Source organism: Fragaria vesca, linkage group LG6 (assembly GCF_000184155.1).
Source record: "Fragaria vesca subsp. vesca linkage group LG6, FraVesHawaii_1.0, whole genome shotgun sequence".
NCBI classification, from domain to species: domain Eukaryota; kingdom Viridiplantae; phylum Streptophyta; class Magnoliopsida; order Rosales; family Rosaceae; genus Fragaria; species Fragaria vesca.
In genome coordinates, this window is record NC_020496.1 from 30,719,037 (window position 1) to 30,734,747 (window position 15,711).

At 39.3% G+C, this 15,711-nt stretch overlaps 2 protein-coding genes across 3 annotated transcripts; both read left to right on the forward strand.

Annotated features, from left to right (window-relative positions):
- Positions 1 to 1,109: 1,109 nt before the first annotated feature.
- On the forward strand, positions 1,110 to 3,154 carry LOC101308595. 2 transcript variants are annotated; one of them, XM_004304144.1, is made up of 2 exons: positions 1,110 to 1,216; positions 1,629 to 3,154. In XM_004304144.1, the coding sequence occupies exon 2, from the start codon at positions 1,684 to 1,686 to the stop codon at positions 2,983 to 2,985; it is 1,302 nt and encodes a 433-aa protein (XP_004304192.1). In that variant the 5' UTR covers positions 1,110 to 1,216; positions 1,629 to 1,683; the 3' UTR covers positions 2,986 to 3,154. The 2 variants fall into 2 exon arrangements, with proteins under 2 accessions (XP_004304192.1, XP_004304193.1); XM_004304145.1 differs by lacking the exon at positions 1,110 to 1,216 and having other exon boundaries at positions 1,417 to 2,722; positions 2,828 to 3,154.
- Positions 3,155 to 10,868: 7,714 nt separating this feature from the next.
- Positions 10,869 to 14,491, forward strand: LOC101309071 (transcription factor BIM2-like). Its single transcript, XM_004304146.1, has 8 exons — positions 10,869 to 10,995; positions 11,093 to 11,168; positions 11,264 to 11,348; positions 12,133 to 12,202; positions 12,289 to 12,384; positions 12,879 to 13,291; positions 13,871 to 14,000; positions 14,141 to 14,491. Exons 2-8 carry the CDS (start codon positions 11,105 to 11,107, stop codon positions 14,249 to 14,251), a joined length of 969 nt encoding a protein of 322 aa, XP_004304194.1. The 5' UTR covers positions 10,869 to 10,995; positions 11,093 to 11,104; the 3' UTR covers positions 14,252 to 14,491.
- Positions 14,492 to 15,711: the final 1,220 nt, after the last annotated feature.

Below are 15,711 nucleotides of genomic sequence, written 5' to 3' on the forward strand. Positions count from 1 at the left end.
AGGTCATGCTACGCGGAAATCTAATTTCTTGCACGAACTTATGTTTTGAGTTCACAAGCGGCCTTCTCCTCAAGATCTAAGTGTAAAAGATCATTTGAGGACAATACGACATGATTTAGTTAATCATTGCCTAATGCCACATTTGAAGACATGTTAAAGAGCATTGACATGCTAAGTTGTTGAAATTTTCGTGATTAGTAAGAATCAGGAAGAGCCCTATGATTGATGTAAAGATCAGGGGGAGGTGCGAACTTTAGGGGGAGTCTAGCACATACATAAATGTCACTATCAAATGTGAAGGGTGCGTTGTACTCTTTTTCTTCTACAATCAAGGTTCAGTTATTCTCCCACAGAGTTTTTGTGGCAACAGATCAGCACAATTGACATATCAGCGCACGGCACAAGGGGGAGTTCTAAGATATTCTGTATCTTTCTAGATATTCTTTATGTGTGCCTTGGTCCTATGTCAATAGGATATGTAGTTAGACTAGATCTATGTATTCATATCTTTACCATATTAGTATTGTGTAATTCCCTATCAATGAATAAGATGATGATTGTTTTGCTATCTTTTTGTCTATACATTTTATACTTCATCACATAATAAGTTATATATAGATTATATACTAATTCACCTCATCTAATGTATTATGTAAACAATATTTCTTATAGAGTAAGGAAATTGTCAAATAAAATAAAGGGTAACTTGAAAGTTTATGTATCACATAATAAGTTATATATAGATTATATACTAATTCACCTCATCTAATGTATTATGTAAACAATATTTCTTATAGAGTAAGGAAATTGTCAAATAAAATAAAGGGTAACTTGAAAGTTTATGTCTTATGCGAGTTTCCATAGTTTTCGTCAAATTTTTATTGATCGATGCTTTCCCAAATTTTTTTTTTGAAATTTCCATATTTTAAACGGACGATATTTTCATAATCATCAATATTTTACTCTTTGTTCTGACGTTGTGAAAGACTCTCTATCAAAAAAAAAAAAATTCAATTCTCAGTCACGTGCTTGACCAAACCCACCTCCATATAAAAAACCCCATCGTCTTCCCGAATTGTAACCGAAGCACTCAAGCACACTCTCAGACTCCCAAATCACAATGCAGCTCAAATCGCCGTTCCCTTGATCTCCAATCATTTCCAGAAGAAAGCTCCCCAATCTCCCTGTGCAACCATTCAAACTAATACCCACAAAGGTACCCAACTTTCCCCTTCTTTCTGAACATCAATTATCTCTCTAAAGCTCTCAACTTTAGAGGCCCTAAACCCTAATCCTTGGTATAATTCCATTTCAATTTTCTTCATGTCTACCAAATTGTCACAAATCCTTGAATTCTGATTGCCTGAAAAAAGAAATTATCTTCAAGTTTTGATCTTTCCCTGTGTATGCATATCATCTTCTAAATTTCCAATACTTGTTTAATCTTCATGTTTATCTATTCAGCAATTTTAAACCTTTCTATTTTACCCTGTTTTGATTAGTATTCCTGATCTGTTTATAAGAAATGTGATTAAATTATAGATACTTTGTTTGCCAATTCATGGTTATCTCAGTATGTCTAGATATAATGCTATAGATGTTTTGAACTTTTTGTATATGTTCCGCAGTTTGTGATAGGAATATCTTAGCACACCTAGATTTGATTATTTGGTTCCGGCTGCCATGAGAGGTGGTGATAGTACTAAAAGAATCTGCTCTAGAAAATCCCATTCGAGCTTGGGAGCAGCACCGGCCTCTGAACTGGTGAATATTGAAATTGAAGATCTCCCGGATGTTGTGCTGGTTGAAATTCTTTGCCGGCTTCCATGCTATAAGTATGTTTCAAAATGCAAGCGCGTGTCCAAGCGTTGGTGCAATGTCATGTCCGGTCCTTATTTTCTTCACCGCTTTCTATGTCTCCAGAGTGATCGTGACCAAACTCCAATAGTTCGTACTCTGATAACCGACAGAGGGGAGGAGTACCTTACTAGATTGTCATCGTCCACCAAGCCATTAGCTCTGTTGTTTGAGAGACTCATGAGTGTCCACCACTTGGAAAAAGAGCCGCACGTGGTAGTTACGTATAATGACTTAGTTTTGTGCTGTAATGAGTTGGGCTTTTATCAACGTGATTACTACATCTGCAATCCGAGCACAATTCAGTGGGTTGTTGTTCCTCCCCCTCCTCGAGTTTACAAGTATACACCAGTGGGATTCATGTGTGATCTTCCTTACTATAACTGTACGAAAGATGATCAGGGAGGAAGTTTGATTCAGGTTAATGCTGAGTATAGGTGCAGGATAGTGAGATTAGTTCTTCCTCCTAACAAATCTGTCCGCAAACTCAAAGTGCAAATCTTCTCCTCTGATACCGGTGAATGGATAACGTCAACTATATCAATACCATCAGGCTTTATATGTGACACCGTCCCTATAGAAAGGAGCTTCACTTACAATGGCTTGCTGTATTTTGTGGGTGATGAACCTGGTGATCAAAACTTTCTATTGGGGTTGGACCCATTCAGGATCAACAATAGTATCATTGATCACTTTCGTTTCATTCGATTTGATGATCCAGAAGAGTCTTTTGTACTTCGCTACTTTGGTGAATTCAGAGGGTGTCTACACATGTGCGACTATCATCATAATACCTGTACTTTCTTTGTTCGGAAGTTGAAAGAAGAAGAACTGTGTGGAGGAGCTGGCCAATTATGTTTGGAAGGTATAAAAAATTATTCACTGGACTTAAGAATGTTTCCGGGTTATGATGGACTTCAATTACTGTTTTTAGATCCCAATAACGAGGATGTTATATATCTGTTCATAGGCAAAGACGTTGTCAGGTACAACATTCGAACAAGTGATTGGTCAACGCTGGTTGAGAATGTCCTCTATCATTATCAATTTCCAATTGTGCTCCCATGGTGGCCAACTCCAGTGCCTAGACTGCTACAACACGCCCAACCTGCGGGAACAAATGTCTGAGCTCCATCTGGAACTTGATGTTATAGTGTGGAATATGGGTCAAGAAGGAGGTTGGGTGAGAGCAATGAGGTGAGAGTTGTGTAGTTCCCTGAAGATAATCTTGAATCTGCCTGCAGCTTTGAGAAAGCTGATGATGACACAGAAAAATGGTTAGCTTTTGGGTTTGGTACTGTTACTAGCCAGGTTAATACTATGTTGGCACGGTTTGTTCCGTTCTGTTGAGCTTTGAAATCTGTACATTCATTTTCTAGTTTCTACCTAGCTACTGGTACATTTGCGTTGTTCCCATTAAGCACTGTATGCAAATTTTCCCATGTGATGGGTTGCTTTCTTAATCGTCTTTGTAAGCATCATTGTTAAGAATTTTTTGGAAGAGATTTCATTGGAAAACTTCAAAATAGGAAATAGCACCTTAAAACAAACGTGAATTCCACAGTTCGGCCAAAAGTTTTTCCTAGACTTTGATAGGGGAAATGTGGTGAAGAACTTGGCTCAAGAAGAAACATTGGAGGAAGCAGACTAGTCAACAAAGCACTCAGTACTGCAACGTACAGGTCAGTTCTGCTGAAATGGTTTTCCAATACATAGTTGAACACCAAGCACGTTTCATGATGAAATTTTCATCAGCTCATCCCAGTTGGTACGTGTAGCACTATAGTTGATAAGCTATGAGCTTAACGTTTGCCAACATACATTGTAGGTTAGTGAATTTGGCATAGTCAAGAGATCTTATCAACTACTTAATCGAATAGAAGCAAAGTAAAGATTCAATTAGTCTAGTGGTAGTTCTCACTCATTATGTCAAAAATGTGAAGTAACAAATCCTTGTTTATTCCGTCAAATCTTTACCTCCGTTCACCAAAAACTACAACTTGAACAAAATAACAAACAAAAACTACCGATAAAATAAACGAAAGTACGAATCCTACACCGATTTATGTTTACACTCATTTCGTTTTTAAATCCAAAACCCAAAATATAGAAACACATACTAAATCGATTTTCTTGGCTGAAAAAACAAGTAAACGAAAAGTTAATTCACATCAATAAATCCGTTTCTGATGAACGATAAACTGTAGAGATAAAGAGATATAAGAGAATCATCATCTTATTCATTAATAGGAGCCCTTTATATAGGGAATTACACAATACTAATATGGTAAGGATATGAATACATATATCTAGTCTAACTACATATCCTATTGGTATAAAGACAAGGCACACATAAAGAATATCTAGAAAGATACAGAATATCCTAGAACACTCCCCCTTGTGCCGCGCGCTGATATGCCGATTCTGCTGATCTGTTGCCTCGTCAAAAACCTCGTCAAGTCACAAAAACCCTGTGGGAGAAAAACTGAACCTTGATCGTAGGAGAAAAAGAGTACAACACACCCTTCACATTTGATAGTGACATATATGTATGTGCTAGACTCCCCCTGAAGTTCGCACCTCCTCCTGATCTTTACATCAATCATAGGGTTCTTCTTGATTCTTACTAATCACGGAAATTTCAACAACTTAGCATGTCAATGCTCTTTAACATGTCTTCAAATGTGGCATTAGGCAATGATTAACTAAATCATGCCGTATGGTCCTCAAATGATCTTTTACACTTAGATCTTGAGGAGAAGGCCGCTTGTGAACTCAAAACATAAGTTCGTGCAGGAAATTAGATTTCCCCGTAGCATGACCTTCAGTTACTAGAACAGCCGTAACTTCTTCTAGGAAATATATATATGAACGAACCGTAAACAGTTTTAGAAACTAGACTCATAGAGCTTTCCAACCGTATATTACACACGTTCTGGTTCGTCAGGAGCTATTCACAAAGTCCCGTCGAAGTTGACTGTTTTGCCAAAATCAGATTCTCGGACAGATTTGTCCTATTTTACGAAAACGGCCATAACTCACTCAATATGATAGGTATGATCAAATGGTTGGTGTCCCTGGAAAGTAGACACATAGACCTTTCCAATGGTACCAATTTCACCATTTTCCAGTGAGTGAGGTTTCCTGTAGGTCCCGTGGAGCTTGACCTACGAAACTTGGCAGATTCTGATTTTGCTATTGATGTGTTTTTCTTATGTAGGGATAGAATAAGCCTCAACCTTTCATACCATTAAGTATTGAAAAAGGAGTTACTGCCATTACATTGGCATTGCGTGGGCGCATAGCTACACTTAGCTTTCCAACTTTTCATAGCGAATAAGATGTCAAGTTTTTTGTATTGTGTTGAGTACATTGATGCGTCTTATTGTACTTAGATGGGAACTCCATCTCTTAACACATATTTGTCATCTTGCTTTAGACAAAACAACGGATCTCTCTTTAGAGTAAAGACTTTGACTAATCATGGGAGTATATGTAGGCCTCACTTGTTATAGAGAGCCTAAGCCGATTGATGGAAAATCATCATCAATACAGTCATCGAGTGCCTTATCGAGACTGTGTCTTCCCAATATCTTTTTTTTCGGATGTTGATACATATTAGCATCTCTTGATCCATCAAGAGTCTATGTAAATCCGAAATGAACACGCAAAGGCATAATTCACCATATCCCTTCCAAATCAAGTAGAGTCCATATGCGTTTCAATACATTTAGCAAACGCATGCTCCTATGGTTTGGAGCCACTTGATTCGGATGAATGAAGTCTACTCAAGACCTTCATGCATATCTCTGATCCCGTAGAGATGTTATTATGACCACATTCATAGGCTGCATGTTCAGTTATTCGGAAACTACCAAACTAACAAAGTAGTGGAGTTCAATGACATCCATTACGAAAGCATATCTTATCGTAGTCGATCTTAGTGCTTGTTAGTGAGAGACCTTGCGCCATAAGGTGAGTCTAAGCTCTTGTTCTCACTACGCTATCTAACAAAGGCATAGTTGATAAGGTTTAGCTTGCGGTGTCGGCATCACCTGCCCAAGGACCTATCTCTTTGTTATGCTGGATCACATCTTTTCATTAGGCCAATCAACTAAGTTGATATCCATCAACGAAGGGTGGTTCGATAGTAGACTAATTATCCCAGGTCCTCATGTACACTAGTGTAATACTTGAAGAGATCTTTATATGGATTGGATTTGACGTTAAGGCGTCCCCCAACGATAATCACAATTCAGACTTCATGAGACGGATTTGAGTATCACTAATCAATGGATCAGGTTGTGCCAAGCTCGTTTTCTTCCTAGTGCGAGAAAGTATCGAACCTAAGGGTCTCCCTCCTTTTGGGGAGCCACACGGCCTTGTGACACCAATTTTGCCACTATATGGCGTCACTATATCACCATCCATGGTGATGGCGTCAAGACCAACACCTTTTGGTCGCACCATGTCCTTTTGTAGGACATCAATCCTTGCAGACATATTTGCAGCATGTGATCTTGTCACTTTAACACTTTAAGCATTTGGGATCAAGATGAGACTTAGTGGGGACAAACCACGATAATTCACATCGTTCCATTTGAACACTTGTGTTCTTATCTCCCCCTAACGGCGGGAATATTGTCTCATCAAAGTGACCATCCACAATATAGCGGTGAAAGAGATTGCCTGGCAAGGTTTCTACATATGCGGATTATAGGTGGAGGTTCACATCCAACCTTAATACTTGTTCATCTCAAATGACCCATCATTATACGTAGTGGCAATGCGATTTGGCACCTAGAAATAACATCTAGCCGAGCTTAAGGATTGGAGATCCGTTTTAATCTTGTTTGAGCTCAAGGATTGCAATCCTGGTACACAGTCACGAGCTGTAGTACAAAAATATTCAATGATGGTGGGTCGTAGATGAATAGTAAAGCTGCATGCAAATATTGCATAGCCCCAAGACGCAATAGAAAGATTGGTGCGCATCAATAATGTTCGAGCGACAAGCTAAAGTTGCTTAGTCGTAGCCTTGGTGAGACCGTATTGCGTGTGAACATGGGGTACATGACACTTCAACTTACATCCCGATAAACTTCTTTAAAGAATGGGTAGTGAGCCCGTAAAAGTATAAGCAGCATAAATAGTAAATAATAGTGTAACACATGACCAGTGTGTTAACACTTCAACCAACACCATAAAGCATAAAAGGTGTCCGCAGGTTGATTGTATCTATCTACATAATTTTATGTAAGAATAGAATATTCACTTTTGTGTTATTTACCGTAGGAGGGTCTCACTCCTAATTTAGCTAAAGAATAAGCTTTCAAAACGAGTAATAAGTATTGCAGGGGGCCAATGCGACATCGAGAAAAGGCCGGTGCACCTCAATTGCTTGAGGAATTGACCGGACGACCTCCAAGAAGTTGGAGTCGTGTTTGGGTGACGTCAATGTCCCCCGGGTCACCACCATGCTTCATGGTGATGCTAGATCTCGAATGTCTTCGTTTTGAGCGGAAGAATGGATGTCCATGAGAATTTCTCAAAATTTGGACCATTATATCTCTTCCCGGTTGACCAATTTGGTCAAACCAAAGCCTATATGAGTCAGTGTCCCAAATATCATGTTTGGTGACAACATGGGATTCGATATTCGAATCATAGTGACGTACAGTCCACTAGATTGACTCATGAATTTCTCCAAGATGCGCTTCAGTCTGCATTCATAAGAAGGTATACACAAAAGAATTTTTGTTCATTCTCACAATGTGTTTTCAAATGAAAATTATTAGCAGGAATGTCTTTAAAGCTCAATATGGTTCGATTGCCTCTCAATGCATAGAGGGTATCTGTGACATTGATCATGGTGCCATGAGGCATCAAGATTTAAGCTAAACCGCGTCCTTGAATGACCGGTATGATTCAATCATTGTAGTCACAGAAGATTTACAAAGACATAAAATCCAAAGATAGTTGCCGGTTCCTTAGAATGTTATGGATAGTTCCACTATCTGCGAAGCACTCAATGTCTCGATGAGACATATCTACTCACATATCTACAAGAAGAAAGAGTAGATAGGCGAGTTAATAGTTCCACTTGAAGCGTTTAGAAGGATTGAAAGAAGCTACGAAAAGCTGCAATCCGAGAGTGCATAAAAATTTCCGCGCAGAATGACCTTTGCGCACTAAAACAGCCATAACTTATTCGTTAAAATAGATATGGATGAACCGCGAAAAGTTCTGAAAACTAGACTCGTAGAGCTTTCCAATGATATAAAGCTCACTGTCTGGTTCGTCTGGAGCTGTTCACAAAACTCAAACGAAGTTGACTGTCCAGAAGGGACAGATTGCTGTTTTTCACAGAATTGGCATATGCGAAGCTGTAAAGCTTGCAGGTGGCGTGTAGGCTTTTGCCTTAGCCAAACTGACGTGTGTATGATCAAAACCAAGTCCTTTCGGTCGTTCTAAGGTCGTAAACTCCATGACTAGTTAGCAAAAGCTCCCTGACATGAACATAAACTAACTCAGAGGACTAAGAGGATTCGATCATGATGATAATTTTCCAGTTTTGATAAGTCTTCAACGTCTTTTACAAGACGGCAATTGGTTTAATAGTGTAGGGGGATCCAAAATCAAAAACTTTAGGTAACTCCAAGTCAGTATGACCAGGCATATCCGTGGAGGGTCGGTAGTGCGATGCACACTTGAAACCACTATCTCCTTAATTTCGGACAATTCTAAGACATCACACTGAGCTTGGATGAGCCTAGTTGAATAATTGATGATGGAAAATCCGCTATAGGATATAAGACTTAACCGGAAACACGTGGGCGATCCTCTTTGAGGATGCGGTGCCATGAGTCACCTTCAAAGGAAGGGACCAAAATCCGCACAATATGCCATGTCTCTAAGGATGATGTAAGAATATACATCTTTTTTGTAAATCAATACGAACCATAAGAAGAGAATAGTTTCATAACTTCGAAAAAATTCTCAAGGCATTCGTTATTGCTAATGTGAATACATCGAGGTCTCAAATAGACGAAGGACATCAATACAACGCCTTAGTACATATAGCTTAGAACGAAAATCAATGTCTAGTCGATGACGTCAAAGTCATGGGTAGCTAGAGCAGGATCTGAATCTTTGAAATTCGCGATCATGAGGATGACGTTCTTGTCCTCATATTGATTTTCTATACCTTTTTGTATGCATTCACAATTTGAAGGAGCTTGATAATCTTGAACCAGTGATCCGAAGATCCACAACGATTGCATTGTCATGAGCTGACGTGAGTAGTTTTGACAAAATGGTGTCTAGACCGGGAGTGTCGCTATTAGAGCCGGCGACACCTCCCCCTCTTTTCTAGACATCGGCACGACGTTTTCTGCCGTTACCATGACCCATATTGTTGTCCCCACATTAGGGGATAATCTCAAATAAGTTTATCACATTAGCGTATATATAATTCCCGTTTGTATGATCAAAATCAAGTCTCGTTGGTAATTCCAAACCAACTTGGAGGACCTAAAGAACTTGATGATGATCGAATCCGCTAAAGGTTATGGATCATGATGCCACAAAAGATCATCGACAATATGTAGTCAATTAAGGTGGTAAGCAATCCACTTGACTAATAACTCAACAAGTAGAGTTATATGGACGTTTCAAGAAACGCTCCATGAGTGCATTCCACAGTACTTTGTGGTTATTACTTTTTACACAGATTGCCATTGAAGGCTTGTCGATGTGGCGCGTCAAAGACTTTGAGCGCATGAGATGTGAAATCTCGGCATCTAGGCTTGTTAGCCTGGGGGTCAAACCATGTGGTTTAATCCTTTGCAATGAAAGGTTCCACATATACCAATCAAAGATTCGCCTTAGGCATCGAGTACGTCAAAACTCAAAGGAGCAGAATGTTACATTGCTCTTGCATACAAAACCAAGCGGTTATGAGACTCGATAGAGGTCACAAACAATGCTTTTAATGGTTTGTCCTTCGGATTGATCACACACAATCCGGAAAAACCGCGAATTGATCAAACACAATTCGGAAAAAGGCCTCGGATTGATCAAACACAATCCGGTGATAGGTCGGGGTTGATTATACACAACCCGGACAAGGAAACAAGAGTGATCAAACACACTCTTGACCCGCGAATAAAATTCCGGGATTTTTGGTACCTGCAAATACATCAACCCAAGCATAGAATGGAGTAGAAGAAGGGGAGAAAGCACTTTATCTCCCCCGAGGTTATTGAACTTGGAAGAGTTTTAGGATTGTAAAATAAACATACCGTAAACACTTGGATGCTTGATCAGATGAAAAGAAAGCAGCGGAGTGGACGGCCGGGAAGCGACGACGGCGGCGGCGGCCGAGGCAGGGCCGAGAACCTCCGGGTTTGATTTTTAGGGTTTGGAAAAAAAAATGGTGGGCTATTAGTTCTAGGATTAGAACAAAGTGCATGATAACGTGATGAAAGATAATGTGTAGAGATAAAGAGATGACATGAGAATCATCATCTTATTCATTGATACGAGCCCTTTATATAGAGAATTACACAATACCAATATGGTAAGGATATGAATACATAGATTTAGTCTAACTACATATCCTATTGGCATAAGGACAAGACATACATAAAGAATATCTAGAAAGATACAGAATATCCTAGAACAGTTTCGGTTCAGTTTTTCATGTTATTTTTTTCTAGTTCGGTAATTTTAACCTTGAAATGTTATTGCAACACATGTCAACCATCCACAGCAGAGACATCTCCCAACAGAAAACCTTCTGCTAGTCACGTGCCACGCGTGCCGCCCCTCCATTTAGGCGCGGTGGGCGAGTCAAATTAGCAGCGGCCACCACCATCAGAAAAGAAGGGAGAAAATTAATTAATTTCTAATCTCTCTCTAATTAGCACTAAAAAGCAGAATAATTAAACGCAATTAAATACTAAATAAAACTCCCTTATTTTAGGGCTCCCCCCATTCCTAGTGTCACTATTTGCAAAGAGAGAAAAGCTCCAGCAAGACTAGGCGTTTCTGTGAAAATCCCAGTCGGACCCGACCCGGGTTCGGACCCGCTCCGCATTTCTGCATCACTCTCACTCACTCCTCCCAGCTCAAAAGGTACTCCCTTTCTCTCTCTTCCTCTCCAAATTCGGCTTCTTTTTTCTTGTTTTGTTTTGTTATGAAGAATTGATAGGAGTTTGTGGTAATTTTGAAGTGTGTGTTGGAGATGGCGAAGGCTTCCAAGGGTAACCATGATGAGTTTGAAGACGATGATGAGGAGAATCATGCAGGTGTGGTTTTTTTTTTTTGAATTTTTTTTTGTTGTGAAATTGTTTTGAGGTTGAGGAATTTAGATAGTGAGGTATGAGAAAATGAGATTTGGCAGGGAGAGGAGAAGGGCAAGGGAGGGAGAAGAACCGGTTGAAACATTCCGAAACGGAGCAGAGAAGGAGGAGCAAGATTAACGAGAGGCAAGCTTGCTTGCTTTTGCTCAATCTTTCTTTTTTGTTGTTTTTTCTTTTTGAAATTGTTGTTTGATTTTTTTTTTTTTCGATGCGAATAGTTGTGTTTTTTAGTTCAGGATAGGTGTGGGAAATTGGTGTTGGGTTTGACATCTGAAATTGTATGTGTGAAGGGTGGCTGAGTAGTCATTGTCATATTTGTGCTCTTTTTGCTTTTTTGAGGAAATGACACCTTCTATAATTAGAACTTGAAGTGTTGTAGTTTCCATGATCGAATTTGGTGTTGTTTTACTGGTCTGTAACTTCCGCGAGAAGCTTCATTTCTGCGTATGTTGTGGAAGATGCAAACGGACATGTTCCTGAAAAATTGATAGATTGTCGAATTTTGGTTGTAGCAATAGATTTTAGTGTTATTCTGGGGGGTGAGTCTATTGGTTTTCACTTTTGATTTGAAACTTGGTGTCATATTTCCAAATTCTTTTCAAATGTTCTATCTTGTTTGATAACAATTTCCAGCATATCTGGTTATCTTGAGCACAACGGCATTTCGTGCAAGCAAGCACTTTCCTACCAAGTTTATTAGGATGGTATGGCATTGCGTGTTGAATATAGAATGTAGTCTTTGATTCTTCAGCCTCGTTTGTTTTCACATTAAGTCCTGGTGGTAGTGATAGTTGTCTTGCATTATTGTTGTATCATCTTTTGCTGCTCTTTTATGCCATGCGGATCTTTCTTTTTAGTTGCATGGGCATAAACTCTTCACTCACCTCAGCAATACATCTTTCTGAGGCAGATTTCAAAAGTTGAGAGAGATCATACCCGAAAATGATCAGAAAAGAGATAAGGCTTCATTCTTGTTGGAGGTAAATATTCCGGCACTCTCTTCTTATGCGGTGGCAATATATTTTCCTTGTTATCCTTTTGAAACATGATGGTGTTTATAATGCAGGTTATAGAGTATATACAGTTTTTGCATGAGAAGATAAACTTGTATGAGGGTTCATACCAAAAATGGAGTCCAGAGCCAACAAAATTGACCCCATGGGTAAAGTTCTTACGCATGATGTGTGTTGTGTTTTCTCTCATGTGCATCTGCCATACACCAATAGTGTTGGAATCTTCATTACTTTTCCAACACTATAAAGTTCTCATTGCATGTTAGTTTCATACTTTCATGGGGTTCACTTTACACCTAAACGCGTTAGAACCCAGTTTTGAAACAGAACACACGAGTGTTTCTAGTGAAATTGATGTATAGAGATACTTAGGATAAAAATACATAATTTTTAGGATTTCAAGAGGTTACTTCTGATTTTAACAATTAATATGTGCTCTTTATGTTTTAAGTGTGTAAATAGCGGCATGATGCCCTCTCGTGCCTAGAAAAACAGAAACTAAAACAACAGCACAATTGTTCTCTGGCTGTTTAGATAAATATATGACTTGCAACTATTACATAGTCTACATGGATGTTAATCATATTGATTAACTATGTTCTGTCCAGTGGAAACTTACTGAACTCCGATTTGCTTTCAACAGAAAAGTCATCATAATAGGCTTGGAGAAAATTTTGCAGATCACTCTCAAGGCATGAACAATGGTTCTGGTCAGGAGAATAATGTTGTTGTCTCCCCCGCGATGCTCACCAATGCACAAAACTCAGTGGAATCTGACTTGGACTCTGCTGCTGTATACAAAGCACTAGATCACATTCGTGGGCTAGCTACTCCATCCATTCCTAATATGAACCAGCAAAACATCTTTGACACTATTGAGAGTTTTGGAGCTCCCACACAACCGTTGCAAGAATCTAATTCTGATGCTGAGAACACGGCTTCTCAATCCCAATACCAATTGTGGCCGGGTATTACGTCAACAATGGTTACAGACAGTAAACTTAATAGGCAGGATGAAAGTAAAACGGTTAGCATCTCAAGTGCCTACTCTCAAGGGTGAGCTTTCACAAGAATTTCTTAATAACTAGACCATAAGCTTGGAGTAAATACTTATGCCAGCCCATCTTTACTCTTAAGCTTGTTTGCCACTATGTTTGATGACATGGCCATAATATCTACATGCTGATACACCAACAATACATATATCTGCTGATGTGCTAGTGTCATAGTAACCCCAAGTGATAATCTATGGTAAGCATGCAAACTTTTGAGTTGAAACTTCAGACATATTGCTGGTTGAGATAGGAATAGGCACTTCATTAGTCCCAATGATTCTATACATGGTTTTCATAAGGAGAAGTTATATGCTGATGGGTGAACTGAAAATTCAATACAGACCAAGTTACATGTTAAAACCTAGGCTCTCCAGTTACCATTGGCCCAAGCACTATGCTAATAAATGAAGAATTTTCCTACAGACTTTAGCAAATGTAATCGTGCTGCATGTTATATAATTAGTCCCTGCGTAATTTATAGATTTGTTTCATCTAAATATTCAATTGACTTGTGTGCTCTTTACTGAGCTGGGTTTTCTTTATAAGAAACACACTACTGAGCTGGGTTTTTGTTGATCAGGGTTTTGAATAATCTGACCCTGTCACTGCGATCCTCTGGTGTGGACTTGTCCCAGGCCAGCATCAACGTTGAACTTGATGTTGGAAATCGAGCAGGCGGTGGCCTGAAATCAATGGCATCTAGTTCACAGGTTCTGTTAGAATCTTTAATTAGCCAATCTACTTGAGCCTAATTTAGTGTGATTGCTGAATCTGCTAGGCTTTTTAGAATGTCGTTGAACTGCGTGTCTCTAAACTCCTGATTATTCTATTATGTTCTGTTGGTGCTCAGGCTCATCTCAGACAATGCTTGAACAACCAAATGATGACGCATTCTCAAGTTAGCAGCTATAACGAGAACTTTGAACAAGCTCATAAGCGATTTAGAACAGGAGAAAGCTAGTGTACCAAGTCTCCAGTTTTTCTTAGTTTTCTTTGCTTTTTGGTGGGTTGGACCTCTTGGGCGGGTCATTTTTGTAAGGTCATGACCCGCAGACAACTAGGTCCGGGTCAATTGTACATGTTTGTGCGCCTTGTGCAGGGGTTTTCCTAGATAGATGCCTAAGATATTCATTTGTTTATGTTGCGTTTTTCTTATTACAATGTCATGTTACCATCATTTGGATTTTGGAATCTATACATATGTGTACTCGCATTGTGGAGCAAATTCCACTCTATGCCATCCAAGTACGAGTGCTCTTCACATCATACCTCCTTGCACAATGAGTTCCAATACTTCAACCTCGTAGTGGTTTATCGTCACATTTTTCTCTACTTTCGGGAGGTGGGATACACTGTAACACAGTTTTCTTAGCTGACATCACTTTGTAGAGCTCATTTTAACATTGGGAAATGTCTGACATAGATAGAGTACCTTGCTCAAATGAGGATCACTTCTGTGAAAAATCTATACTTTCTGTGGAAGTGAGACATTTGAAAGTTGAAACACATTTCCGCCCAAGAATGATATGATTTTAGGCTTTTTTTAGCAGATGACAATGAAAAACATGGTAGAACTTCATATATGCTTTGTGGAATCTACACTCAAATCTCAACCCTCATGATCACAGCTGACATAACATATCACACAAAACATGACAGAAATGGGTCTCTCTAAGCTTCTCACCAACCCTAGTTCTAATAGAGTGGAGTGAAGACTAAGGAGTGGGGACTTTGAATCTTTCAGTCTCTCTTTCACCTTTTTGGAGCTGTTTGTGTGAAAATTATACAGCGCACCCGTCCATCTCCGCCTCCATTTTGAAAAAGTCAAAAGTCCGCGTCAAATAGACGGCGGAGATGGACGGGTGCGCGGCGCACCCAGGTGCGCTGAATACGCTCTCCTGTTTGTGTGCTGCGAAAGCTACGTTTAAAGTTCAAGAATGGCCGCCAGCGTCATCGTCTTGAGTGGAACACTACAAGTAGAAACACTACAACTGGCTCTTGGCTCTCCATATATATATATTTATATATATGAATATGACTATGGAGCTAGAAGACCTAAATGCCAGATTCTTGGTGGACGGTGGCTTCTTGGATCACACACCAAGTTTTTCATTTCTTGGATCACTCATTGATAATACTGCCATCATTTCTTCAACCACCACTGGTTTTCATAATTCTGTGAATTCTCATCTCTTTGTGCTTTTGGTGCTTATGATGAGGAATAATAAGTTATGGTATTTCCAGTCTTTCTGAGAAGTCAGTGGCCACTAATTATAGGATCGTATCATTATGTATGGGCTATTTTTTTTATTGAAAGCATGGAGCTGGTGTACCATAACGCTTATATAATGGTGTAACTAAACATTGAGGTACATTACAAGTTATGGTCTAAGACTTCTAACTACTTGGGTTATGGACATG

What these genes read in the sequence shown, in the direction of transcription:
- LOC101309071 (XM_004304146.1), top strand. Translation starts at nt 11,105, where the DNA reads ATGGCGAAGGCTTCCAAGGGTAACCATGATGAGTTTGAAGACGATGAT. An exon ending in TCAAGTGCCTACTCTCAAGG is followed by an intron (nt 13,292 to 13,870) that starts GTGAGCTTTCAC and finishes TTTGTTGATCAG; the next exon opens with GGTTTTGAATAATCTGACCC. An exon ending in CAATGGCATCTAGTTCACAG is followed by an intron (nt 14,001 to 14,140) that starts GTTCTGTTAGAA and finishes GTTGGTGCTCAG; the next exon opens with GCTCATCTCAGACAATGCTT.
- LOC101308595 (XM_004304144.1), top strand. Translation starts at nt 1,684, where the DNA reads ATGAGAGGTGGTGATAGTACTAAAAGAATCTGCTCTAGAAAATCCCAT.